Below are 26964 nucleotides of genomic sequence, written 5' to 3'. Positions count from 1 at the left end.
CAATAAAGCGAGATGAGCGCTGCAACCCCAAAGTCAGTCACGACTGGAACGGACTGAACGGTCAGGGGTCCCTTTACCTTTTAATGAAATGTTTATCTTTGTGATATCTCTTTGTCCTTATAGTTTGGTTCTTTTGCGAACTGCTTTGAACTCTCTGGTAATGTAAAACACAGTGGTACCTCGGGTTAAGAACTTAATTCATTCCAGAGGTCCGTTCTTAACCTGAAACTGTTTTTAACCTGAGGTACCACTTTAGCTAATGGGGCCTCCTGCTGCCGCTGCGTGATTTCTGTTCTCATCCTGAGGTAAAGTTCTTAACCCGAGGTACTATTTCTGGGTTAGCAGAGACTGTAACCTGAAGCATCTGTAACCTGAGGTACCACTGTAAAAGTGTGTTAGAAATCTCTAGATAACCATTAGGTTTCTTCTTTCTCTCTCTCTTTAACATACAGCAACATGCAGCCTGGATCATCCCTTTCTTCTGTTACCAAATATTTGATTTTGCACTCAACACCTTGGTCGCTATTAGCATACTTGTGTACCCAAGCACAATTCAGGATTACCTGCAGCAACTGGTAAGTCCCTTTCCCCCATTATTCATTGCTGTCCTTGAGAAACTAAGGGCAAAGCTTTGCAGCACAGTTTGTTGCTTTGTTCTAAACAAAACCCAAGGAAGGTTTGGATGAATCATGGTTCTTATCTGCCATAGTTTTGCTTTTGCAAAAACTCACATGTGAAAATCCCCCAAAGCTTTTATGTCTGTCTGTATCTAACTAACTCAGTATCCGATTAAGTGCTTCTGCTAGTGCAAGGACTTCTTCTTGTGTGGAGAACTCCCAGAACAAATCCAGGGCATGCAGAAGTACATGGTGACAGAAGAGGGAGAAAAAGTTCTGTTGCACCACCGAAATCCTTGTGCTAGCAGAAGCGCTTCATTGAATACCACCCTAAATCTTAAAGAACCTTATGAGGTATCATTAGGAAAGTCAGTCTGACTTTGTTACATTTTGCCTGCTTGAGCATCGCCCTGGGTTTCAGAGCATGTGCAGAGTTCCTTGCAGAAGAGAAGTCCAGGGAGAGAACATCTTTGCCTCCCTGGAAACGTCTGATCAGGAGTCCAAAATGGAGGCTAAAACCTCAAATATTTGTAGGACTCTTGAGATCAGTAAAAACTGGTATCTGTGCTTATTGTTGTTTTGCCATTGACCCAAGCAAGTGTCATTTTTGTTGTCATTGGACCTTTAGCTGACCATGAGGTTGTTCTGCCTCCTTAAAGACTCTAAACTTGGCATTACAAAAAAATAACACAGGTTCAGACCTATCAAGCCATTGTTAAAAAAGAACTTGATGATGCCTGGATATTTGTTCAAAGACACTTTTCATACTTCACAGTGAGGGTCTGAAACCCCCAAATTCTCTAGGTAGAGCTATATTAGAGTACAGTGGTACCTCGGGTAAAGTACTTAATTCGTTCCGGAGGTCCGTTCTTAACCTGAAACTGTTCTTAACCTGAAGCACCACTTTAGCTAATGGGGCCTCCTGCTGCCACTGCGCCGCCGGAGCACGATTTCTCTTCTCATCCTGAAGCAAAGTTGTTAACCTGAGGTACTCTTTCTGGGCTAGCGGAGTCTGTAACCTGAAGCGTATGTAACTCGAGGTACCACTGTACAAGAAATTGTCAAAGCAGACCAGATTAGACCACTAATTAGACCACTGTATTGTCTACAGTGACTAGCAATGGCTTTCCGGGGTCTCAGCAAATGTCTTTTCCATCTTTGGCTCCTGCGTTAAGCAGGGGCTTAAACTCGATAGCCTGCAAAGCCATCTTCCAGCTCTAAGATGGAGATGCCAGGGACAGAAAGGGAAATCTTATTGCTTACAAAGCACCTGCTCTACCTTTATGGTTCTTCTCCATTTGACAGCAGGGGAAAATGTATTATCACATTGTTATATTGCACATTTTAAAAAATTGCATCATGGTATTATACATTCAAATGTATTATGCATATAGATATGTCTATGGATCTTTACAAAATATTAATTTTACAGCAACGTTGCTTTATCCTAAAATATTCATTTATTTCGTAAAATCTATATGCCGCTTTATTGTATACAAAAATCTTCAAAGCCATTTTAAAAATACATTTTAATGCCTTTGGGTACATTTTGTTAGAACTGCATTAAAAAAAACTTGGAAGTGCAAAAGTCCTAATAAAAGGATGTGAAATGTAAGGCTGTTGTGCTATGGGCTGCTTCTTCCCCTCTTTAAATCATTGGCCGCTGGAAGTAGACTGACACACAGTGCAATCATGCTTCATGATGCATTATAAGGCCAATGTAATTATGAAGAGGAAGAAGGATTAAAAGAGACAGAACGCACACTGCTTCTTGTCCCTCATATTTAGTTTTGCTCTGATCCTTAATTGCCAACCTGGTTACCATATGTGGACTTGTTTGTTTTAAACCCACAAGAATGCTGAATTAGCTCATAGCGGTCCAGAGAACAATGGAATAGACAGAAGAAGGAAAATAATGCAGTGCAGAATTTCTGTTTCTGTCCCCTCTAGAGAAATGTCTCCTGTTTCTTAATTCCCACCCCGTTCTCCATTGGCATGGGGTGCTAAATTCTAAATTATTTTATTTATTTTCTTCTGTTTATGAATTTCTTCCCATAAAATATCTAGAATGGATTTCGCAGTAAAAAATATAAACTTTAAAAATAATTTTGTATGTAAAAACAATTTCAAATCAAATAGAGATATGGACTGTGATAAAGATTAATGGCTGCATGAACTGCAATAGCTTCATCAAGCATCAAATTTGAGAAACCAGAGGTCTTATTTATAGGATCTATTGGGATTCATTGTATTAAGCACCCCATTCATAGTAGCAGTGAGCTTAATGATGTGATACTGGAATGCAAGCACTTACAAAACACTTCGCTCAAGATTTTATTTTTCCCTGTGGCGAGCGTTCTTAAAAAGCGGAAATGGCCCCGACTCCCTCAGGGATTGGAAGAGATTTGGGTTTTTGCTGAGCTTGAATCCTGGCCATTCTCCTCTTTTGTTCATTGGTTTTTGTTTATAGTAAGTGCATGAGCTGCGTTACTTCAAAGAGAACTTTTACTAATGACAGGGTGACAATGGGAAGTCAGAGTTCTGCTTGTGCCAAGTTCTTCTTTCTTATTCTTTCCTTACAAGGCTGATGTTGATACATGTTCAATACCTAGAACATACAGGAGGTATTCTGCCATGCCCTAAGACAGAGGTCAGCAACCTTTTTCAGCCGTGGGCTGGTCCACCGTCTCTCAGACCATGTGGGGGGCCGAACTATATTTTGAAAAAAAATATTGTCAGGGGTTCAGGAGCAGAGTCACTGGAGAGGGAAGAAACAGAGAGCGAGGGGGAGGAGTCGGAAGGAAATGTCAGCGGCGACAGTAGTCCAAGGTCTCTGAGTCTCTCCAGTGACTCGGAGGATTCACAGAAAGGGGCCCCCATGGTCAGGGCAAGGGGAGTGCCCAGGGGGACACCTCGGGAAGAAGGGGCCAGAGGGGACTCAGAGAGTAGCAGCTGGAAATCCGGACCAGCGTCCCCCCCAGAGTGCAGTAGGGGGGAGGAGTCCAAGGCATCGGGATCAGGGAGCGCGCAGGCAGAGGGAGAACGTGAGGCAGGAGTGGCCACACCCTCGTCAGGGAGCGAGGAAACGGTCATCCGGAAAGTAAAACGCGCGCGCGCGCCAAGTTCAAATGTACAGGAGGGCGGCAAGGTGGGCAGCCCGGGTAGGGAGCCAGGTCCTAAAGCCCGCCGAAGAGAGGGGGAGGAGTCAGAGGGGTCAAGCTCTGCGTCGGAAGAGTCCAGGAGGAATGAGACCCCGGGGGGTAGTAAGACCCAGAGGAAGAGAGAGAGAAGGAAGAGGTGGAGTAAGATTAGAGTCTTGAACTGGTGCACAGGGGGTGGAGATCCAGACAGAGCTACGCCGGTCTAAAGTCCAGACGTAGGGCTGGGACGCTGAGACTTGTAAATGGAGACTATCCTTCAATAAAGACTTTGATACTGTACTATCGGCTAGCGTTGGTCCTTGGTGAGCTGGGACCCGGAGCCAGCCCTGACAGTAAGCTCTGTCTGCAATTTTTAAAGTTTTGGCACCAAGAACCTCGCCACGTGAGTCGGCGCAGCGAGGACAGAGGAGGGGTGCTTACAGAGCTCACAAAACTCAGGCAAGATGACGACGGAAGAGCAGATAAAAGCCCTGCAAGAAGCGGTGACACAACTCAGCACGGAGGTAATTGCATCCAGGAAGAGAGAGGAGGAGATGGTTACCTCCTGCCGGGATCTCCAGGCCAGGTTGGACGTGCTTTCCAAACAGGGGCAAACGGGATCCAAGGCAGAAGGCATAGGTTTGGGGAGAAGGGGAGGAAGCCTTGTATCGCATTTCGACGGGAGTTTGCAGCAGTACCCCAACTTCAGAGCAGACCTGCTGTTTGCGCTGGATTTACTTGACAAAGACTTTAGAGATGAGAGAGAGAGAGTGGGGTTTATCTTGTCCCATTTGCATGGGGAAGCCAAAACGTGGCTGCGGAATCTATGGAGGGACAATGATCCAGCGCTCCAAGATGCGAAGGCTTTTATTAAAGCAATGGACTCATGCTTTTTATCAAAGGTAGACGTCGATCTTGCCAGGAGGGACATACATGGACTTAAACAAGGCAAAGCCAGCGTGCGGCAGTACCATACTCGATTTTTCGGACTGGTTCATGCCCTGGGGTGGGAAAAAGATTCTGCGCCAGTCAGAGACCTCTTTTGGGAGGGGTTGAATGCAGATGTAAAAGCGGAGATTGGAAGAGGGGAGAGACCAAGGAGCACCCAGCAGGTAGTCCAGAGGGCTCTGGAGATCGGGGTGCATCTGGAAGAACGTCCTTGGAACAGGGAAGAAGGGCGTTGGGGAAGGGCGCCAGCCAGAGCACCTCCCTTCTTTCCCAGAGAAGCAGCGCGTGCGCACTCCACACCCTCGCAGGGAGGGGGAGAAGAGCCGATGGAAATCGGAGGTGCCAGGGCTCAGTCAGCTAACAGAGCCCTAACGCCGGGAGCAGCCAAAACGAAGCCTCCTAGAGGGAACAGGAAGTGCTACATCTGCGACAGTGCTCAACACATGGCGAAAGAGTGTCCCCAGAGGCTCCACAAGCACACTGCAGCCTCCGCAACAGTCGCTGAAGCAGCTCAATTGAAAACGCAGCAACAGTTAAACGACGGAGTCTGGCTGGAGGAAGAGGCACTGGGGTCCAGCCAGACAAGTCAATGAAACAATCCCCAGCACTTTTGCAACCCACAGACCCCCTCCCACCCAAACCAGTGGTGCAGCTTACAGCGTCTCTCCAACTGCCCAATGGACGCACTCTGGAGGTGCCGATCACCATTGACTCCGGCAGCAACGCTGACTTTATAGGACTGGAATTCATTCAGCAGCACAATATACCACTGCTACCAGCCACGCTGCCCCTGAACGTTGTCACGGTGGATGGCAGAGACTTGTTAGGGGGGCAGGTGGTGCAACAAACGCAACCAATGGTGATGCGGATTGGAAATCACCGAGAAGTCATCAGCTTTAATGTCACACACCTGTCAGACACGCCTGTAGTATTGGGCATGAGTTGGCTGCACAGGCACAGCCCAGCATTGGCGTGGTACCAGCGCCAACTGACCTTTGGCTCCTCCTATTGCGCGGAACATTGCATCCTTCCTAGCCCGGAAGAAGGAGGGGACGACCCGCAGCTACAATTAGGCACGCTGCAAGCAGTGCCGCGCAAGTACGCAGCGTTTTTGGAGGTTTTCTGCGAGAAGGAAGCGGACAAGCTGCCCCCCCACAGGCCCTATGACTGCAAGATTGACCTCCTGCCAGGAGCGACGCTGCCAGCCGGGAAACTGTATTCCATGTCTGAGGACGAGCTGCAGGAGCTCAAGGAGTTCATAGACCTCAACTTGAAGCGCGGTTTCATCCGGGAGTCGAAGGCAGCGGGGGGCAGTCCTGTATTCTTTGTGAAGAAGAGGGACACGCCCCAAAAAAGACTTGTGGTAGACTTCAGAATTTTAAATTCCAGAACCAAGCCCGCGGCCTTTCCCATGCCCAAGATAGATGACCTGCTGGCGACGGCGAGGAAAGGACGCGTTTTTACTAAGTTGGATCTGCGAGGGGCGTACAACCTGATTCGCATACGGGAAGGAGACGAGTGGAAGACTGCCATGTTCACGCCCCTGGGCACATATGAATACAGAGTTATGCCCTTCGGTTTACAAAATGGCGCCCACTGTTTTCAAGCTTTCATGCATCACGTCCTGGCGGGTCTCCTCTACAAGACATGCGTCTGCTTCTTGGACGACATCCTGATATTCTCAGAATCTGAGGAGACCCACGAAGGTGACGTCAAGGAAGTTCTGCAGAGACTGCAGGAGCATCGGCTGTATGCCAAGCTGGAGAAGTGCCAGTTCGACAGGACGGAGGTGGATTTCCTGGGCTACAAGCTGTCGGACAAGGGGCTTGCCATGGACAGCGCCAAGGTTCGCGCAGTGTTGGACTGGAAGAGCCCGCGCAATCGGAAGGAGGTCCAGCGGTTTGTGGGGTTCGCCAACTTTTACCGCAAGTTCATCAAGGGGTTCGCGATGCAGACGGCGGCCATTACTGACACGCTCAGCTCTAAGAAGAAGAAGTTCATCTGGACGGAGCAAGCGGAGCAGTCCTTTCAGAACCTTAAGCGTCTCTTCTCGTCCGAAGGGCAGCTACTGCATGTGAATCCCAGCAAACCGATGAGGGTTGAAACAGACGCCTCAGACAGAGCCGTGGGCGCCGTACTGTTGCAGGAGGACCCGCATGGGGACTGGAGACCGTGTGCCTTCTACTCTAGGAAGCTCAGCAAGTCGGAGCAAAACTACACCATCTGGGACAGGGAGTTGCTGGCCATTCATGCAGCATTCAAGGCGTGGCGACACTTCCTCGTCGGGGCCAAGCACACCGTGCAGGTCCGCACGGATCATAAGAACCTGGAGTACTGGCGCACGGCAAGATTCCTAAACCAGCGGCACATCAGATGGGCGGAATTTTTCGCGGATTTCGACTTCAGGATAGAATACATCCCAGGCGACAACAACATCATGGCGGATGCACTGTCCAGGAAGCCGCAATACCTCGAAGAGGCGGCACCAGCAGCGGCCAAGCACATTTTCGCTCCGAAAGCGTGGGCGTGCGCTGCAGCAACCGTGGACTTGGAGGCGGTCCGTCGAGCACTGCAGAGGGACCCCTTTGCACAAGCCAAGATGGAGGAGGTGCACAAGGGCACGGTGAAGGACGACGAGTTCCAAGTACGAGACGGATTGCTCGTCCGCAGAGGGGCCCTCTACGTACCGGGAGACGACCTCCGGGCGAAAGTACTGCAGCAGTTACACGACGCACCCACCGCCGGGCACTTTGGCAAGGAGAAGACGGCAGAACTCGTTGCCAGAGATTTTTGGTGGCCCAAGATGCGGGGGGAAGTCGCGGAGTACGTCTCGAGGTGCGACACCTGCCAAAGGGCCAAGTCAGTGCACAAACCTCCGGCGGGACTGCTCGAACCGCTGCAGACTCCGAGCGAACCGTGGGAGAGGGTGGCCCTGGACTTTGTCACGGATTTACCCAGCTCAAGGGGTAAAACGGCAGTGCTAGTGGTGGTGGACATGTTCACTAAAATGGCCCACTTCATTCCGTGCGCGAAGGTGGCCACGGCAGAACAGACCGCCAAACTGTTCATAGACCACGTCTTCAGAGTGCATGGACTGCCACGGTCTATCTTGTCCGACAGGGGGCGCCAGTTCATTTCGAGCTTCTGGCAGAAGCTGATGGGTTTCCTGAACGTCAAGATCAACCTAGCGTCGGCGAGACACCCGCAGACCAATGGACAAGCGGAACGCGTCAACGCCGTCATGCAGCAGTACCTGAGATGCTACGCAAATCAACAGCCGACGACATGGGTGGACTACCTGCCGCTCGCTGAGTTCGCTTACAACAACACGAAGCACGTGTCCACAGGGGTGACGCCGTTCTTCGCCAACAACGGGAGGCATCCCAGAACCTTCCCGGGATTAGAGAGACTGGGGGAGGGGGAGCCACAGGCAGCGGAAGTCTTGGCGGCGGAATTGCAGGAAGTCCACGAGCAGCTTAGGAGGCAGTTAGAGCTGGCAAAGCACGCATACAAACTGCAGGCTGACAAGCACAGGAGGGTTGGTGAAGACATACAGGTGGGAGACTGGGTGTGGTTAGCGGCCCACGCAGTGCCGACGAGATCCTTAGCTAAGAAGAAACTCGGACATAAGCAGCTAGGACCTTACCTAGTTGAGGCACAGATCAATCCGGTGGCCTTCCGGTTGACACTTCCGGAAGGATCCAGAATGCACCCAGTATTCCATAGGTCGGTGCTCACGCCCTACAAAGCACCTCACCGATTTCAGGCGCAGGGCACGGCACCAGACCAGTATAAGGAGATCCCCCCAAGGAGGGAGTCGCCAAGAAGGGAACCCATCAACCAGGTCACAGAGATTTTGGACTCGAGATGGGGGGAAGAGGGAGTAGAATATTTTCTCGCAAGGGAAGGTACCCCGGCCAGCGCCAACAGTTGGGTGCCGGACTATGCCCTGGACGAGCCTCTCCTCAAAGAGGAGTTTCATGCCTTGTTCCCACACAGGCCCATGCCAGCCGAGTATTTCGACGACTGGCTTTTCACACCCACGCTTTCTACCAGCACGTTCCAGGGATTCACCTCGGACGAAGAACCAGCATTAGACACACGTTCACCGGAGGGCTCGCCCTCGGGGTTTGCCTCAGACCGCTCGTTTTGGTGGGACAATCGAGGAGAGGAGAGGTGGCTGAGGGGCCCTTGGCAGGCAACGGACCCAGAGGGGAACGAGGGTGAGAGGGACATGGACGTGATGGGGGAGGACGTTGGGTTCGAGCATGGCGGCACGGAGATGGAAGCAGAGGAGAACGAGGTCGGCGAAGACATGGAGAACGAGCCGGATTTCTCTAACTGGATGCACGCCACGGGGGACGAACTGTATCCACCATTCACCCCCACAACGACGGAGCACCCAGCACCCCCGCCGGAGGAAGGGAGGGGGGAAGGGGGGGCTTCGAGGGGGGGATGGATGTCAGGGGTTCAGGAGCAGAGTCACTGGAGAGGGAAGAAACAGAGAGCGAGGGGGAGGAGTCGGAAGGAAATGTCAGCGGCGACAGTAGTCCAAGGTCTCTGAGTCTCTCCAGTGACTCGGAGGATTCACAGAAAGGGGCCCCCATGGTCAGGGCAAGGGGAGTGCCCAGGGGGACACCTCGGGAAGAAGGGGCCAGAGGGGACTCAGAGAGTAGCAGCTGGAAATCCGGACCAGCGTCCCCCCCAGAGTGCAGTAGGGGGGAGGAGTCCAAGGCATCGGGATCAGGGAGCGCGCAGGCAGAGGGAGAACGTGAGGCAGGAGTGGCCACACCCTCGTCAGGGAGCGAGGAAACGGTCATCCGGAAAGTAAAACGCGCGCGCGCGCCAAGTTCAAATGTACAGGAGGGCGGCAAGGTGGGCAGCCCGGGTAGGGAGCCAGGTCCTAAAGCCCGCCGAAGAGAGGGGGAGGAGTCAGAGGGGTCAAGCTCTGCGTCGGAAGAGTCCAGGAGGAATGAGACCCCGGGGGGTAGTAAGACCCAGAGGAAGAGAGAGAGAAGGAAGAGGTGGAGTAAGATTAGAGTCTTGAACTGGTGCACAGGGGGTGGAGATCCAGACAGAGCTACGCCGGTCTAAAGTCCAGACGTAGGGCTGGGACGCTGAGACTTGTAAATGGAGACTATCCTTCAATAAAGACTTTGATACTGTACTATCGGCTAGCGTTGGTCCTTGGTGAGCTGGGACCCGGAGCCAGCCCTGACAAATATGAATGAATTCCTATGCCCCATAAATAACCCAGAGATGCATTTTACATTAAAGCACACATTCTACTCATGTAGAAACACCAGGCAGGCCCCACAAATAACCCAGAGGTGCATTTTAAATAAAAGGGCACATCCCTGATTTTTTTTCATCCCCAAAAAGTTTTTGATTTAAGTTTCTCCTGAAATGAGGTTCCATTTTAATGTTGCATTTTAATCTTGTTTTTTAAGTTGTATTTTAATCAATTGTTTTTATACCTGGTGTTAGCTGCCCTTAGCCCAGTCTTGGCTGGGGAGGGTGGGGTATAAATAAAAATTATTATTATTATTTTATTATTTTTATTATTATTATTATTATTACTCATGTAAAATCACACTGATTCCTGAACTGTCCATGGGCCAGATTGAGAAGACAATTGGGCTGCATCCAGCCCACGGACCTTAGGTTGCCTACCCCTGCCCTAAGATTATTGGGACAGGAATCTTGTTGTTGCAATTTTACACTCTGAAGTACCACATACATTAGAGGAAGGGAGGTCAGGAGATGTCATGATGGCACGTGGGCTGCCTGGCAAGCAAGCGAGCAAGTGGAAGCCAGGAGGAGGGCATGGAGCTGCAAGCTGGCGAGGAGCAAAACTCTCTGCAGGAAGAGTGCTATGGAGGGCAACTTGCTCAAAGTCCTCACTGGTCAACCCTGGCACCTGCCCATCAAAAAAGCAGAACTTATCTCCCTCAACTATCACCTGGCAGCAGCCATTCCATCGGGCTACCTCAGTTGGATCATTAGTGATTGGATGGCCACCTGTCGTGGATGCTTAGTTGATATCCCTGCATTGCAGGGAGTTAGACTAAATGACCCTCAGGTCCCTTCCAGCTGTATGATTCTATGGTTCTGTAAGCTTTGCCAAAAAGATCGCTCCCTGAAATGCTTCCTGCCTCTGAACTGTTTCTATGCCAGGGGCTCATTATGTACCACACTACTTAAGAACTGGCATCTGAGTTTGTTTTTCTTCCTCTTCCTTCCATGGCCCTTTCACATATGTGTTGTGTTTTTTAGATTATAAACCTGTGGGCAGGGAATGTCTTGTTTTAATTGGCTCTGGTAGCTTTTTTGGTGGAAAAGCGGGACACAAATACTCTAATTGTGAGGTCCTTACAGTTCTGTCAGTGGTGGTTAAGAGCAGTGGACTCGTAATCTGGTGAACCTGGTTCGATTCCCTGCTCCTCCACATGCAGCTGCTGGGTGACCTTGGACTAGTCACACTTCTCTGAAGTCTCTCAGCCTCACTCACCTCACAGAGTGTTTGTTGTGGGGGAGGAAGAGAAAGGAAATTGTTAGCCACTTTGAGACTCCTTAGGGTAGTGATAAAGCGGGAAATCAAATCCAAACTCCTCCTCCTCCTCCTCCTCCTCCTCCACTACTTCTTCTTCTTCTTCTTCTTCTTACTTCTGGGTACCACCATGGGGTCTTGGACATGAGCCCCATCTGCACAGTGGTAGTGATCACTCATCAGTTTGCCCAGTGGCTGTCATCTGAAGCCACGTACTTCTTCCTGCAGCCGGGTGTAAACAAAACTCCACGCATGGTCCAACTTTCAGTTGGGTTTGTTTTCCCAGCTTCAAAACAAGGCGGTGCTTTTATGTAACCTAGCTGAAGAAATTCCACATTTAGTTATACAGCACTGTCAGTAAATATTTCTTCATGTGTTTAACATGTGGACCTGCCACACATCTGGATTGCCCAAATATTCAGCAGCAAATCATTTGTCCGTTCATCTGCAGTATAGATTAAGACTTTACTGCTTTTCTTGTCCCAGTCATATATTTTAGCACGATCTTGATGTTCAATTGCTTCATCTTTTTGAATTCTGACTTTGGGGCAAGTGCTGCTTTGTATATGGACAGTATAAACACACACAAATTCCTACATAAATGTTGCCAAATCTTGGCAGTAACTTCCTAGTGAACTACGTGGATGATAGAAGCCCTGCTGACCCATTAAGGATACCCCCCAAAAAGATTCACCATTGACCCAACTACATTTTGTAGGAATCATTCTGCATTCCTTTGTGCTGTGATCTTATTGTGCAGTCAAAGGTTAATCCACTTTTTACCAGTATCACTCCACATGGTTTTACTATTTTCGTGATTCAAATAACACTCTTCAACATATGTGTGTGAAATACAGTACCCTTTACCTGCTTCTAAGTTGGCAAAGTGATGGTGCCAGTTAAACAGGAGCTTAATTGCAACTTGTTTTGCTTTCCCCAATGACCTTAGGTGGTCCTTGTCCGCTTAGTCCTTTCTTTTTAACCCACATTCTGGAAACAAGGTGTAGATGTGAGTAAGTTGGTAGGAGAATAATCTTTTTCCATAGGTCTGGATGTTTATGGGGAGCCCTTGGACTCGGCTACATTGGCAAAGAAAAAGTGCTTTATATGTGTTCCTTATGCATTCTGGCACTGTGACACCAGATGGCGATGTGGAGGTCCATTTTTTGCCAACCCGATTTCTCATACAACGTTTGCAATGCGTTAAACCGAAATGCTTCTTTGTTATGTGTAGATCCAGCCCTTGTTAACAGTCCTGTGCATCACCTTTAAAGATCAACCAATTCAGGCTGCAATCTTGAACACACTTATTAGGGAGCAGTCCTCATGGAATTCAGTGGTCTTATTTCTGAGTAATGTATGGCTATTGTGGCATTAGCCCTCATTAGAAATTGGGATGGTGGGGACCCCTTCTGATACTGTGCTTGTGCATCTTTCAACCTTACCATGGGAGGTGGCAGACTTCATCTTTGCACATCCTTAACTCAGGCTGCCCCAGTATAGTCACATCCATTGTCTTAGTAAAAATAGAGTATGTTAAACAGATGAAAAGGTTGCTTAGGGTGTGACAGGCAAGTGACATTGTGTTTTGGTGTGTAAGGCTTTCGGATAACTTTCCTTCTGCAGAGGCAAAGCCAGAAACGATCAAAATACTAGATCAGAACAAGAATAAGATGTATTTGTTTTTTTAAAGAAAGAACCCGAGAGCAGAGTTGTGTAACATTTATCTCCAATCTGTTACACGCCATCTGGTGAGATGAAACCATTGGAACACTTCAAGGAAATTCAAGAAGAAGAAAACCTCTTGCCAGCAGCTGGCAAAAAAAGAAAGAAATTAATGCAAACAGGAGTATATATTTGTCTTGATTCAGTCTGAATATATTTGGCAATAATACCAAAGAATTAACAAGAGCTTCAGAAACTCTGGGGAGAAGTTCTTCCATGTTCCCAACCCCTAGCCCCAGACATTAAGGCACAGGGAAAACGGGCCTCACAGGTAGGCCCCACTGGTGCCCTGGCAGCTGCCCAAGAATGCCATGTGTTGACCAACAGGCTACCATTAATAAATAAATAACGGCCTTATATTGTCATGTAAAGTATTCTATAACGAGAGAGGTGCACAATTATTATTACTAATTTTTCTTCTTCTCTTTTTTGCAGCCTGGTAATTTTCCCTACAAGGAAGATATTATGTCTGTCAATCCCACATGTCTCATTGTGATTATTCTGCTTTTTATAAGTATCACCTTGGCTTTTAAGGTAAGCATATATCTACAGAAACAAAGTTGTTGGAATGCATGATCATTCATCCCCCTGTGCACCAGTAGTTGCGAACCCAGGAAGACTGAAAAAAGCAGGGGTCACAGAGACAGTGACTTAGAAAACACCATAGCTACCAGAGGGGCTGGCTCAAGAAGGAGAGACCCTCACATTTCCTGAGAACTGAAGTTGGCAGTGGGTCTTCCTTTTGGGTCTTTTCTCCCTGCACTTTCATGGAAAAATCTTTTGAAGCATCCCTGAGCTTCAGGGGTAGCTATGCAGATGATTACACAGTTGAGATGTTCTATAGCAGTGGCAGGGGAGCTTTTAGACTCCCAACTCTCATCAGCCCCAGGCTGGTCAGGGATGATGGGAGTCCAGTAACATCTGGAGGACCACAGATTCCCTATCCCTGTTCTAAAATTCCATACCCATGCAGAAGTTCCCATGCTGCTTTTTGGATTGGATCCATGAAATAGCCGTTCCAAGCAAAGCATTGTAGAGGAATCTTCAGGAAGCAGAAGAGCATGTTCTCATTTTGAAATATGACCCATGACTTCCTGCAGTGAGCATGCGACAGAGGCAAATGATTGCCTTTTGTCTGAATCTTGCTTGACTGCTCTAGCAAGAGTCTGATAAGCAGCAATCAAGAGTGTGAGAAGCTGCCCCACATTCCCAATGGTTGTTGTAGAAATATAATGGTTAAATGTGTAGTTGCCCTGTGGATTTGCTAGAATGAGCCACCAGCTGTGATGCACAAGTTAGCTAAGCTTGTACTGTATGGTTGGATTTTCGGTCCCATTTACTTCAAGAACATTAACTGGCTTAAATAAAAGTTTTCTGTCATAACTGTCAGGTTTTGCTGTTCAGGCTGAAAGTAGGTCAAGATTATCTCATTTATTGGACTACCCTTTTGTTATTTGGAAATGGAAAACCCTTCAACGGGCAAAAATGGAGAAAGCAAGGCCAAGGCTGTTATTTTTTTAATTGGGAAGGTGGACATTAGCCTATATGTCCATTATAATGGCTGTATCATTTTTTTGTTCCTTTGACTTGCTAAGTGAGAGGTACAAACTTGATGCATAAGTTCAATCAGCTTCTGGTATTCTCATTTGCATTCCTTGTGTTTTGCATAAACCATAAATGTGCTCTGCAGATTTATGGTTTCTGTATAATGAAATGAAATCCATAATCAAGTGCAGCATGTCCTCCACCATTGATAGATATAGCAGATAGCAACATTTCCAGGAAACGAGATGAAACGGTCCTGCATTTCAATATTTCTGAGTTCATTCCCTTTTCCTAATAACAGCACCTGTCAAGTAGCAGAGGCAGTCTGACATAATCATTGGGGATAGAAGCAAAGGACAGGTATCTTGAAAATAGACAGAATGGCAGAAGTATAGGCCCCAATTTATTTCTGCTGGAAAGTTATTCAGCTTTTTAATTTCAAAGAGAGTTGAAGGTGATTTGAAAGCAGCTTCCCTTCTCATTGTGAAAACCGCATCGTTTCCTCAACAGGTTTTGCAGGGTTGGATTTTTAAAACTACCTTCCAACTATGTTAACCAGAGGCAAACAGAGACTGTTTACACCACAAGCAATGACCCGCTCTTTCAAATCACCCAGCGTTCTGTAAAATATTATCTGTATCTAGACATAATTGGAGCAGCTAAATGTTGCCTGTAGTTCTTCAAACACATCTTCTACCACAATCCCCAAAAGCATCCTAAAATAAAACCTTTTATTTATTTTTTCTAGAACATATGTTCTTAATTTTTTTTATACCTTTTTCTTGTACTGTCAGACTGGAATGGATCATCTGGAGCCAGAACACTCAACTTTATAAATGGAGCAAGATAATATTTTCAAACAAAATGGAATGGAATTTTACTTCTATCCTGAAACACTGCAAAGACAATGCAGAGTAAATAATTTTGCCATGGCCTTGATCAGCCCCATTCTGCTTTGCATCTAGACCATTCTCTTGCCTTCCATTTTGTTTGAATTTTTGGTGGTTATCTCCCATTTCTTATTATGACTTTGCATTCCGTGTATATCTGAATTATCACTGAGTTTGCCTTTAGCTTACGTCAGCTGTCACCAATGGTTTGAAGGCCTGTGGGCAGATTTGAATGCTTTAGCAAATGCCGTGGCTTTAATCTTTCCTGCACCCAATGGATCAGCACGCTTCCCTGAGAGACAGAAAGAGAGAAAACATGCGTGCACACACTTCACTTTTACAAGCAATCTGGATAAAAATCTGTTCAAATAAGAATTAGTCTGAGCCTTGAAAAGCACGTAGAGCTGAAAGAGGAAGTCACTCTTCCAACTTCCTCCTTCATCTCTATGTACTTTCCCAGTGCTGATTTTCTAGAAAGAGAGGAGCTGGAACTCACCAAGAACATCTCCCTTGTTTCTCTTATAATGGCAATGGTGCCCACCCAAGAGGTGCCGGAACTGAGTTCCAGTGAGTTCCAGCTGGGGGGAAAAGCCCTGTACTTTTCAAAGGAGCAAAGTGTAACCTCCCACACAATCTCATTAGGTCACAGGTGAGACCTCAAGGGTACCACCAGGTGATGGTGATTCCTGACCTAAGTCCGGGGATGAGATTTTAGTTTACAATAACAGAACTACTGAATCTTCTCTTTATTTTAAATCCTGGTGCAACTCTCATTACCGCACAGTGAAAATGCTACATTTTCAGGGCATTAATGATGAGATAGTCTATGGATGCATTTAATGTCTCTTTAATACGGTAGTGTTGGAAAGTATTGATCAGTAGCTAGAGGACTGTGTTCAGCTTGGTCAGTCAAAAATTAAACAAGCTTTGGAAACCCTTGCCAGAATGCATGACTCCTCAGACCTAGAAGATGACAAGTGCTCTGGCTAGCTTCTTTTTAATAGTCTCTGCCAACAAATATTTCCAACTTTGTAGACCAACAAGTTCCATGACTGAGACGTTCTTTGTAGGAAGTTCTAAGTATTTTTTTATTCAGTATATTTCTTCCCCTTGCCCCATCCTTTTCTTTTAGGGTAGACAACAAGCATTTTCCTTTCTGTTTATACACAATATTTCAGATCTTTGAAGACTTGTTGGCGTTTTCTTCCGTCCTGCCACTGTTATCTTTTCTCCAGTATAAACGATTGCTTTTATTTACTTACACAATTTAAATCCCATAACTCAAAAGTTATGATTGCTCTTCTACAATATACTTTTGGACCCGAAAATTTGTCCAGCTAGAGGAAAATAATATTATTTTTGAGTTTTGGCTATGCGTCTGCTAAATGCACTCTGGAATAGGATTATGTTTCTTTGTAACCATATTGCATTGCTGACCCAGTACCATTTGCGGGGAAAGTATAAGCCTCAACTCATTTTCTCAGCAATGCTATTTTTAAGCCACTTACCCTATCCCCTCTTATACTTGCTTGTATGAATTTTCGTTCCTCCCAATCCCACCCAATATTTCTCCGCTGTCAGCAAATTTCACAAGGCCTGCATATTGAAAATTTGTTTTGAATTAGTAAAAGTTCTGCCAGGCAGGGGGAAGATTCACACATGCCCTTCAGGAAAAAAAAAGGGCAAGGAGCAGCTATTCTGTTTGAAGTATATGTCTGTCTTACTTTTATTAAAGATTCATTTTAAATTTGCCATTGTTTATGAGCCAACAAATGAAGCCCACTCTGTGTTAGTAGCCCTTTAAAGTCTTGTAAAAACCAAACCACTGGATCCTATTAATCTTTGGCAGGCAGCAGAGCACTGCTTTGTGGTTTCCTGTACATAGAGAGTGTTTTATGTTTGGCCATCTCTACTTTCTTCTGTTGTATTCTTTTTTTGGAAAGGGGAAAAAGACTTTTACCACATTGCATTTGCTTAAACCAAGATGAAATTGCCCCCCGCCCCCACCCACTCTGCATTTACTCTCAAAAACACAGAAGCATTTGAAACAAAGTATGACCAATTAATTTTTTTATGCTCATCATGGTATATAAGATTACGGTCATTTTACAACTGGGAAAAGAAGGGTGCTACTAAAATTGAACTAAATAATAGGGAGTTAAATTATGCAGCTCTTTAACTATATTCCAGGATTTTTGCCTTACTTCCTTAGAAGAGAGTGTACAAGTTCTGTTTAAAATGCAATGTATAGACAGTGGAGGCATGCTCTATTCATTTATTTAAAATATTAAAAGGGCCCAAGGACGTGATGATGTTGAAATTTCATGGTCTTAATTTATGTTGCACTAATAGGCTCATTTCCCCAAGCACCCCCAAGAAATGAGACACAGTGACACAGGATTTTAGTTTACATTACTGGGCAAAATTTAGGCCACACCTTTATTGAATACAAAATGTGAGTGGTATTGGCTTAGGCATTGGAATCACCAGACTATATTGGATTCCCAACCGCTTTCATGGTGAATCTGATAACAAGAGTGAAAGACCACCAGCAGGAGAGAGCACCACCCTTGCGGGCGGGCTTGAGCTCCCCTCGGTACCCCCATGGGGTCCTGGTATGGCCCTAGGCCCACCGCTAGGACAAGACCCAGGCCAACCCCTGATTCCTTTAATTCAGCGGTTCTCAACCTGTGGGTCCCCAGATGTTGGACTACAACTCCCATCTTCCCTGACCACTGGTCATGCTGGCTAGGAATGATGGAGTTGTAGTCCAGCAACATCTGGGGACCCACAAGTTGAGAAACACTGCTTTAATGGAATACCCTTGAGCTTGGAGGGATAGGTGATGGCCGCCACTTCCTCTCCCCACCATTGCTGATCCAATGCCTAACTGCCAAACCTTACAAAGATTTCTACAGTGGTAGGCGAAAACCAAATGGTCCTGCCAATTCGCTAGATGGAAAAATTCCTACCAGGCCCCTATTACAAAACAGGCGACCAATGAAGACCATAGCAAGGCCAGACGAAGCTAAATAAAGGGAGGGAGGGCGGGGGATCTGCTGCGCGAAGGCAAAGAGGACCGGCAGACGATGCACAGGGTTATATATTGTTCTCTGGCCGCCGCCCCCAAGCCAAGCGATGGGCTTTAGGGCCCAAGCAACCAGGGAACGACCAACCAGAGTGGAGCAGGGTATAGCCCTGCCCAGCCCAGCAGGTGGGGGGTGCTTTAAAGGCCCAAGTGCAACGCGATCCCTCTTTGATGAGGAATTGATTTCACACATTATGCAGATGGCCAGTTCAGAGGAAGCACTAAATGATATCTTCGTATTACATTAATAAACTGCAATAAGCCTCATATTTGTACACCTCCCACTCCTTCTCAGGCGCAGAAGAGAAAGCGATCAAAATCTGTTGCTTTCCATTTTAAACTAACCAGAGTTCCCCATTATATCCGATCATTACATCCACAGAGAACTTTGGTCAATTTAAACCAAGGCTATTTCATTTAAACCAAGCCAGAATCAAACCATGATTTGTAAACCTGGCTTGATCACTAACCATGGTTCGTAAACTAACTGGAGTTTCCCAATTTCCCACATAACCTAGCTGGCTTGAAATCAGAAGCAGATGTTTTTCTTTTTTTTGTCTGGCTCATGCCGGAGGGAACCCAAGTCTTGCCATGGTTTGTGCCCATAATGCTAAACCATAGTTTAGCATCACATCTGAACTGGCTCCGTATATATTATCTGAGTTTGCCGCAAGGAGTACATTCAACAGGGAGGTGTAAAATACACATGCTTTCCAACAGATTCATACTTTAGATGGACGCTTCAGTGGGTATATATGCATGGCTGCTTCTAGTTTCCCATGAATAAATGAAAGTAATTCCAAAAGATAGCAGGTTCTGACTCCAAATAATAGTATTTCAGGCTGTTAAGGGGACAATGGTTCCTCCTCACGCTTTGCACCTTCTTATGTTGAAAATGCTTCTAAGTAGAAAAAGACAAAAGACCCTGTGTCTAAATCTACATCTTTTTACTTTATGTTTCCGGGCACAATTCAAAGTGTTGGTGCTGACCTTTAAAGCCCTAAATGCCCTTGGCCCAGCCCAGACACTGTGGTCCAGCGCCGAGGGCCTTCTGGTGGTTCCTTCCCTGCGAGAAGCGAAGTTGCAGAGAACCAGACGGAGGGCCTTCTCGGTAGTGGCGCCTGCCCTGTGGAATGCCCTCCCACCAGATGTCAAAGAATCCTGTTTAGGGAAGTTTTTAATGTTTGATCTTTTACTGTGTTTTTAATATCCTGTTGGAAGCTGCCCAGAGTGGCTGGGGAAACCCAGCCAGATGGGCGGGGTATAAATAATAAGGTAGTAGTAGTAGTAGTAGTAGTAGTGGTGGTAGTATTTTATTATATTCCATGCTGTTTGGTCTGTGGCTGTTTGTTTCTTTATACTGATTTTATTGTTTATGGCTTTTAACTTTGCAAGTTGCTCTAAGTACCGTCATAGAGATTGAAATGTAGAGTATTAAATATTAAAATAAAATGAATGAAAATATAAAGTACATAATTGCTGCATGCATGTATGCATTGCTGCATGTGGAATAAGCATAGCAATTAATTGCAATTGAGTTCTTCTAAGACTTCCTTCCCTTAAGCAACATCTGTCGTTCTGAGCATGAGTGGCAAACATTTGGCATCAACCTCTGTGGTTTTTATCCCTGCTCATCCATGAATAAACTCACTTTGTGACCCTCAGGCAAATTGCTGACTCTCAGCTTTAATTCGTGGCGTGCAAAAATAATTGGCTGCTTTTATATTTCGCAGTGTTCTAAGGAGGCTGAGTGATCTAGATTGTAGAACACTTTGTACTTTAGAAGGCTGATATTTAGTCTTTAATAATGCTTTTCTATAGTGCTTTTATAAGAACATAACCCCACAACGTTGTAAACGATCCATATGGGGGCGTTTGACGCTTTTCTCCATCTCATCGATCATTCTGGTTGCCCTTCTCTGAACCTTTTTCAGCTCTACAGTATCATTTTTTGGAAGTGAGCTATCCAGAACTGTACACAGGATTCTAAGTGTGTTCTTACCATAGATCTGCATAACTGCAAGTGAAAATTCACTCCCTTATTTTTGGATGGGAAAGGTATTCACTGCAAAATAGGTCAGTGACTCAGCCTAATGGTTTTTCAGTAGAATAAAAGGCTTTTCGGGACAAATCAGCAGGAAATTTGCTGGGGCAAAATGAGTTTCCATTGCAAGGGCTCGGCATATGCCTGTGTGTGTCCAAGACTTTTGGCTAGCATACTGGTTTTAGCTGCTCATCTTCCCAAGCACGCGTAGGTGGTGTCTCTGGCTTCCATTTGCCTGTTGTGGGCGAGCTGGTGACCTCCTTGGGTAGGAAAACTTTGTTTGCTTGGTTTATACGGAACTACTACGAAGTAACTACATGCTTTGGGGGCTTAGCTGCAAGCACTGGTAGGTGGAACAATAGTGACTCCAGCAGCAAAGGTTTAAAAATGTTTGCAGAACAGCGAGAAGCCTAGGTTGCTGTGATTTTAATATAACAGTTGTAATTTTACTCTAATACATTGGCTCGGGAGCAACTTAAGCTTAGCATTCCTGCATTTTTTGATTATGGCCTACATCTGGACTTCCTTGGGGAAAAGATAAAGGGATATGCATTTGGACTCTCTGAACTCTGCATTTTCTGGTTTTGTAACATTTATAAGATCCATCCATCTTTAGCCTTTGACTTTGAGAGCTTGGCTTAAACAGAGCAATCCTATGTGTGTCTTTGTCTACTCAAAAGTAAGCCTCACTTAGTTCAATGGGACTCACTTAGTTCAAGTGTGTATAGGATTAGAGCCAAAATCTAGGGTTGTGCAAGATTGGTTTGGACTCTGATTGGGTGCTTCAGAAAACAGATTGCCTCAGTCGGACTCCGTTCAAGCCTGCTTCATGTTGAACCCCCAACCCCATTCACTGCTGGGAAATTAAAACAAAACAAAACACAGCTCTAACTTTTTCTTTTCATGGAAGTGGGTAAAATTTGCAGGCAAATTTTCTAGGGTGGATGAAGCCTGCCAAAGTGTAGGCAAAAGTCCAGAGGATTTTGTGCTGGGCACCTTGTTTGGGGAGGAATAGCTAAAAGGGATTTGCTTTCCAGGTAAAATCTTCCGCCCAGTTATAATGGAGCTCTGTCCGGTCTTGTGCTTGTTGTTCCTTCCCCCATCACCCACTCCCTAGTATGTTTAGAGACGTGACTTTTGCTTTAATGAAATACTTGTCTGCAGCATTTTTTGACATCAGGATAGCTGAGGTGCAGCGAAGTATTTCAGGAGTACCTGCTTTGAGTTGCACTGCTTCATAGAGATTCCCCTTCATCTCTCAGAGGCCAAAAATCCCTCTAAGGCATCGTACTTCACTTGGGAGTTCTCCAGATATCACATCCATACCAACATCTGTTAAGTCTTTTAAAGCAGCCGTGCAAATAAGTCTATACAGGTGGAATAAATCCACATCAATTTTTAGAAGCCTCCCCGTTGACATCTTCAAAAAAGGACTTACTACAGCATTTTTCTCCTGTTGAGGAAGCCTTGCCTTCACAATGCATTTGCCAAACATGCCTGTCAAGGATTTGAACACCAGTGCATTGTACCTCTAGGGGAGGGGCACATCGAAAGAGTCATGCTCCATGACATCCATGGGCTACCAAGGGGTAAAAAAATAATAATCCACCAATAGAAACTCGAGGACTCTTCCAGCCTGCAGTCAATTCGGACTCTCCATAGGTGACTCAGCTTTATAGTATCAAAATGCTCACCTGTTTTGGTTTTTTGCTACAACCAGTTAGTGTAATTGTTGTTGTTGTTGTTGTTGTTGTTGTTGTTGTTTATACCCTGCCCATCTGGCTGGGTTTCTCCAGTCACTCTGGGTGGCTCCCAACAAAAGATTAAAAATACATTAAAACATCAATCATTAAAAACTTCCCTAAACAGGGCTACCTTCAGATTTCTTCTAAACGTCAGGTAGTTATTTATTTCTTTGACATCTGATGGGAGGGCGTTCCACAGGGCGGGTGCCACTACCAAGAAGGCCCTCTGCCTGTTTCTCTGTAACTTCGCTTCTCGCAGTGACGGAACTGCCAGAAGGAGACACTTCTTCAGGTATACTGGGCCGAGGCCATTTAGGGCTTTAAAGGCAACACTTTGAATTGTGCTCGGAAACGTTTGGACAGACTACCAAAAAACCCAACTTCTTAATCATCACGTAGCATGTTGCAATAAAGAATGTGTGGTAAAGAAAGTCTGTTACAAATTCAACACATCTTCTTTCTCTGCCTCTTCTTCCTCCCGCAGGCTTACCTGATCAGCTGCGTATGGAACTGTTATCGATACATTAACAACAGAAACAACTCGGATGTCCTGGTCTACATTACTACTAATGACACAGCGGTAAGGATGTCAAAATTAAATGGGGCTCTGATGGCCTTTGGGTGTGGAATGTAGCCATGAAACCACTTTCTTGTCTAGCCTGTTGTTGTTGTTGCTGTTGACTTCTGTTTCCAGTTACTTTGGGGGAGCTCCCATTTCTGATGCACTCAGGATGATGGTAGCACCAAGTACAGGTACTGTAATATCCTCTGGAGCAAATGCCCCATCTGTGCATTGGTGTGGAGAAAGCAATGTCTTGCTTAGCTACATTGCTGCTTTCCAGAGCTGATTCACAGAAACAGGATAGGCAAGCGTGGTTCCCTCTCGTGCAAATTACAGCAGAGCAATGAAGGGCTGTCAGCCAAATCAGTCTTTTTGCAAAAGAGATTAGAGTAATTCATCAGCTGTGGTTAAATGGAGCCTCCTCTCATGGCTCAGAGGCAATAGGCTTGCTTGGGAACACCATTTGCTGGGGCGTGTGAGGGTTCAGCAGGTTCAGTCACACTAGGAAGCAATGGTTAAATTAACCCTGGAGGTGTTGAATTGCAGTGTGATAAAAAGGGAGAGGGCAGTATGAGAACCAAGTGCGCAGGCACAAAACTGATGCATAACTCCACTTAGTAAAGCCATAGTACACCCAAGGGATGTTCACTTTGCAGTCTTTTACAACCACCAGGCACAGACCTGTGTCTGTGCTATCCATGTTGTTTTGTGGAAAGCAAGACAACTTTCAAACAGTTCTTGACTCTCTGCCTGCTCCTCCTGCTCCAAGTCCTCTTCCTTCCTTAAATATTCTGTGGTCCCTGGAATCTAGGAAGCCCTGAGGGAAGAGAATGTGCCACAGTGACAAGTCCCTACCCCAAACATTGATGCATCCTATTCCGGAACATTTTAATGTCATTTCAGCAATAGAGCTGCTTTGTTATGACTAGGACCTCTGATGGTCCACACCAATGTGTTGGAAGAATCTAAGGTTCTTCCCCCACAATCTCTGCTGCAGATGAGGAGCTACCAGCCATTTTCTTGGATATATTATCTTAATGAGTCCCAGATGATCTCGCTGCAGCACAGTATATATTTTATGCAACTGTATCTGCTAAACGTATGCTGCTTGCCTAAAGAGGGAGCCCTTTTATTTTCCTAAAAATAATAGAGGACTTCTGTAATTGGGCAGCCATATACCCGTGCACATGGAAAATGTACAAATGTGCGCTTAAGAATGTTTTGGCAGCGCAGCGAATTTGAGGTTATAAATTATCTCAGGGCGGTCCAGCTTCCATCTGTAATCACTCCAGGGTGGTTTCTAATGGAAATGCTCATAGATAAACATTTAGGTTGCTTCCTGCCCAGGCGAAGAGGGAGGCACTCTGGAGTCTACTTCTTGACAGATGATAATGCATTAAGGAAAGCTTAAACAAGCGGCACATGGCCTGTGTGCTTCAGACAGAATCTCCAAACCGTGTTCTGGTTTGTAAAAACCAGAGCAGCGTGCTTGTACAGTATTCTAAGAACAACAATGTTAATGCAAGACATGGTTCTCCCCAAGTGGTAGAGCGAAGAATACAAGGTATGGAGTTCTTCTCAGAGTAGTGGCATGTTCACGGGTCCATTGTGGGGGCTAGTGCCTGCCATCGCCAACGATCACAAGCAGTTCTGTGGGCAGAACTTGGCATGAGACCCTGCTCTTGCTTCTGAAGTTTTTGTTATTTTTCTACTGGGATGGTTTTATTCGCACTTATTAATCACTTTTATTTGCAAGACGTAACCCAAAGTATTATGTACAAAATAGTACAAAGTTTGAAGCTGGTAAAAAAACGAAATAGAATAAAAACCTAAAAGCACATTTGTACATCTAAACGACAGGTCTAACGCATTCTACCCACTGAAAGAGGCCACAGATATATAGAACCCTCCAAAGCAGCCTTTCTCAACCTGTGGGTCCCCAGATGTTGTTGAACTACAACTCCCATCACCCCTAGCTAGCAAGGCCAGAGCTCAGGGATGATGGGAGTTGTAGTCCAATAACATCTGGGGGCCCACAGGTTGAGAACCGCTGCTCCAAAGTAAGGGCCAGAGCCCTAGGTAAAGAAAGAAATGTTTGCCTGGTGCCTAAAAGCAGACAGCGATGTTGCCAGCCATACCTCCCTGAGGAGAGCATTCCTTAAGCATGGTGCCACCACTGAAAAGACCGGTTCTCATGTCGCCATTCACCACACCTCCCTTGGAAGGGGCACATGAAGAAAGGCTTTGGATACTGCATGCAGGATTTAGATTGGTTCACATGGAGAGAGGTGGTCTCATTGGGGTCCTGAGCCACACAAGGCTTTATAGGTCAAAACCAGCACTTTAAAATGGGTTCGTGGTTAATGGAATGGTTTCATTGAAATGTATTTTTAATGTTTTGCCTTTTGGGGTTTTAATTTTTTTTTTGTAAGCTACTAAGAGGCTGTTTTGTAATAACTCACTAATATGTCAAATAATAAAAAGGACAAATGGAATGGGCATGCTTGCCTTTTCGCATACTTGTCCCCCCCCCCCCATTCCACTTGCATTTAATTTGACTGCACAGGCAGAGCATCATAGCTCCCTATGCATGATGCAGCAGCCCCATCAATATGCACTAATCTGTTGGTGTCCCTGGGTGGTCTTTTAATATGTTTGTGTAGCCGCAGATACATCACCACAATAGGGCCTGGGGGGGAGGGAACCTAAAGTGAAGCAGGTGGTCAGTTTAATGACCTGGCCTCTCATGGTTCTCCTAAGCTCTTGACTATTTGCTCCATTACAATGCTTGGCTGAAGGAAACAGCCTTCTGTGTGAAGCCTTCTCTTCTGTGAAGAGCTGCTGCTGCTAGCTCTTCACAGCTGTGCTGGTGTGGAAGGAATGTCTCCTGAGACAAAACAACAAGAGGACTGAGAAGCAAATGTCTGATTTTTTTTTTTTTAAGTGCAGTTTTGTTTAAACCCAATATGTCTGCAACATGTTTCGTGTGTGCTGCTCTCTCCTTGTGGAATTTAAAGTTTGAAGTTGCTAATCTTTAGAGGTGTTGAGCACAAGTCCAGCCTTAATAGCACTGATTCTGGAATTACTCCGTCAGCCACCTTGAATGAAGGTGTGGCAGGAGGAAAAACACTTAACACTTGGGGATGTTCCAGCCTGATGCTGTAGATCAGCTTTTGGTTCTGTGTCAGAAATGTTTACAGTGCATCAGCTCAAATCCACAACTGCACTTGGCCTCTGACGCCTCTTCCTTATACTTCTGTTTTCATTATCTTGCTCTTTTCCTTGCCTCCTCGCTTCCCTAGCTATGAAGAGCAAGGATTCAGCAGCAGATTCTGGTCCGTACTGGGTGCCATTTCCAGATCATTTGTGTACTGCCTGGGTTCTAGCCAACAACAGATGGCAGCTTACACAACCAATATTTCCATTTCCCTGCCCCCTGCAGCCCTCAGAAAGCTTGGCGCAATCTACTGAACGTAGTTGGATATGTTTTACAGGACTGCTGAGCGGGAGGGTTAGAAACTGCCTGATGTTGACAGCCTTGTGTGAGTAGTGTAAGATTGGTTACCCGATTCACTGTCCAGCCAAATTATAGGATTTGCTAGGAAGGAAAACTGGGGCAGTACCATGTACCAGTCCCTCAGCCCCTTGAAGGAACAAAAATGGGATACAAATGTATTTATTTATATTACTTTTATATACCACCTTTTTTTCTTCTGAGGAGCTCAAGGTGGTATACATGGCTCTCCTCCTCCCCATTTCAAACTCACAACAACCCCGTGATGTAGGTGATATAAGAACTTCAAACATTAAAAACTTCCCTAAACAGGGCTGCCTTCAGATGTCTTCTAAACGTTAGATATTTGTTTATTTCTTTGACATCTGATGGGAGGGCGTTCCACAGGACGGGCGCCACTACTGAGAAGGCCCTCTGCCTGGTTCCCTGTAACCTCACTTCTCGCAGTGAGGGAACTGCCAGAAGGCCCTCAGCACTGGACCTCAGTGTCCGGGCTGAATGATGGGGGTGGAGACGCTCCTTCAGGTGTACAGGACAGAGACCGTTGAGGGATTTAAAGATCAGCACCAGCACTTTGAATTGTGCTCGGAAACCTA

The 26964-nt window shown here is 46.0% G+C and overlaps 1 protein-coding gene across 1 annotated transcript in view; it reads left to right on the top strand.

Annotated features, from left to right (window-relative positions):
* Positions 1-26964, top strand: part of LAPTM4B (lysosomal protein transmembrane 4 beta) — a 57150-nt gene that overhangs the window by 26621 nt on the left and 3565 nt on the right. The window contains exons 4-6 of the mRNA XM_083451429.1: positions 453-575; positions 13416-13514; positions 22777-22872. Of these exons, the coding sequence (XP_083307555.1) occupies positions 453-575; positions 13416-13514; positions 22777-22872 (318 nt within the window). The remainder of the gene's footprint in view (positions 1-452; positions 576-13415; positions 13515-22776; positions 22873-26964) is intronic.

Source organism: Podarcis tiliguerta, assembly GCF_965153285.1.
Source record: "Podarcis tiliguerta genome assembly, chromosome: 7".
Lineage (NCBI taxonomy): Eukaryota > Metazoa > Chordata > Lepidosauria > Squamata > Lacertidae > Podarcis > Podarcis tiliguerta.
This window is presented reverse-complemented; position numbering and strand designations above follow the sequence as displayed.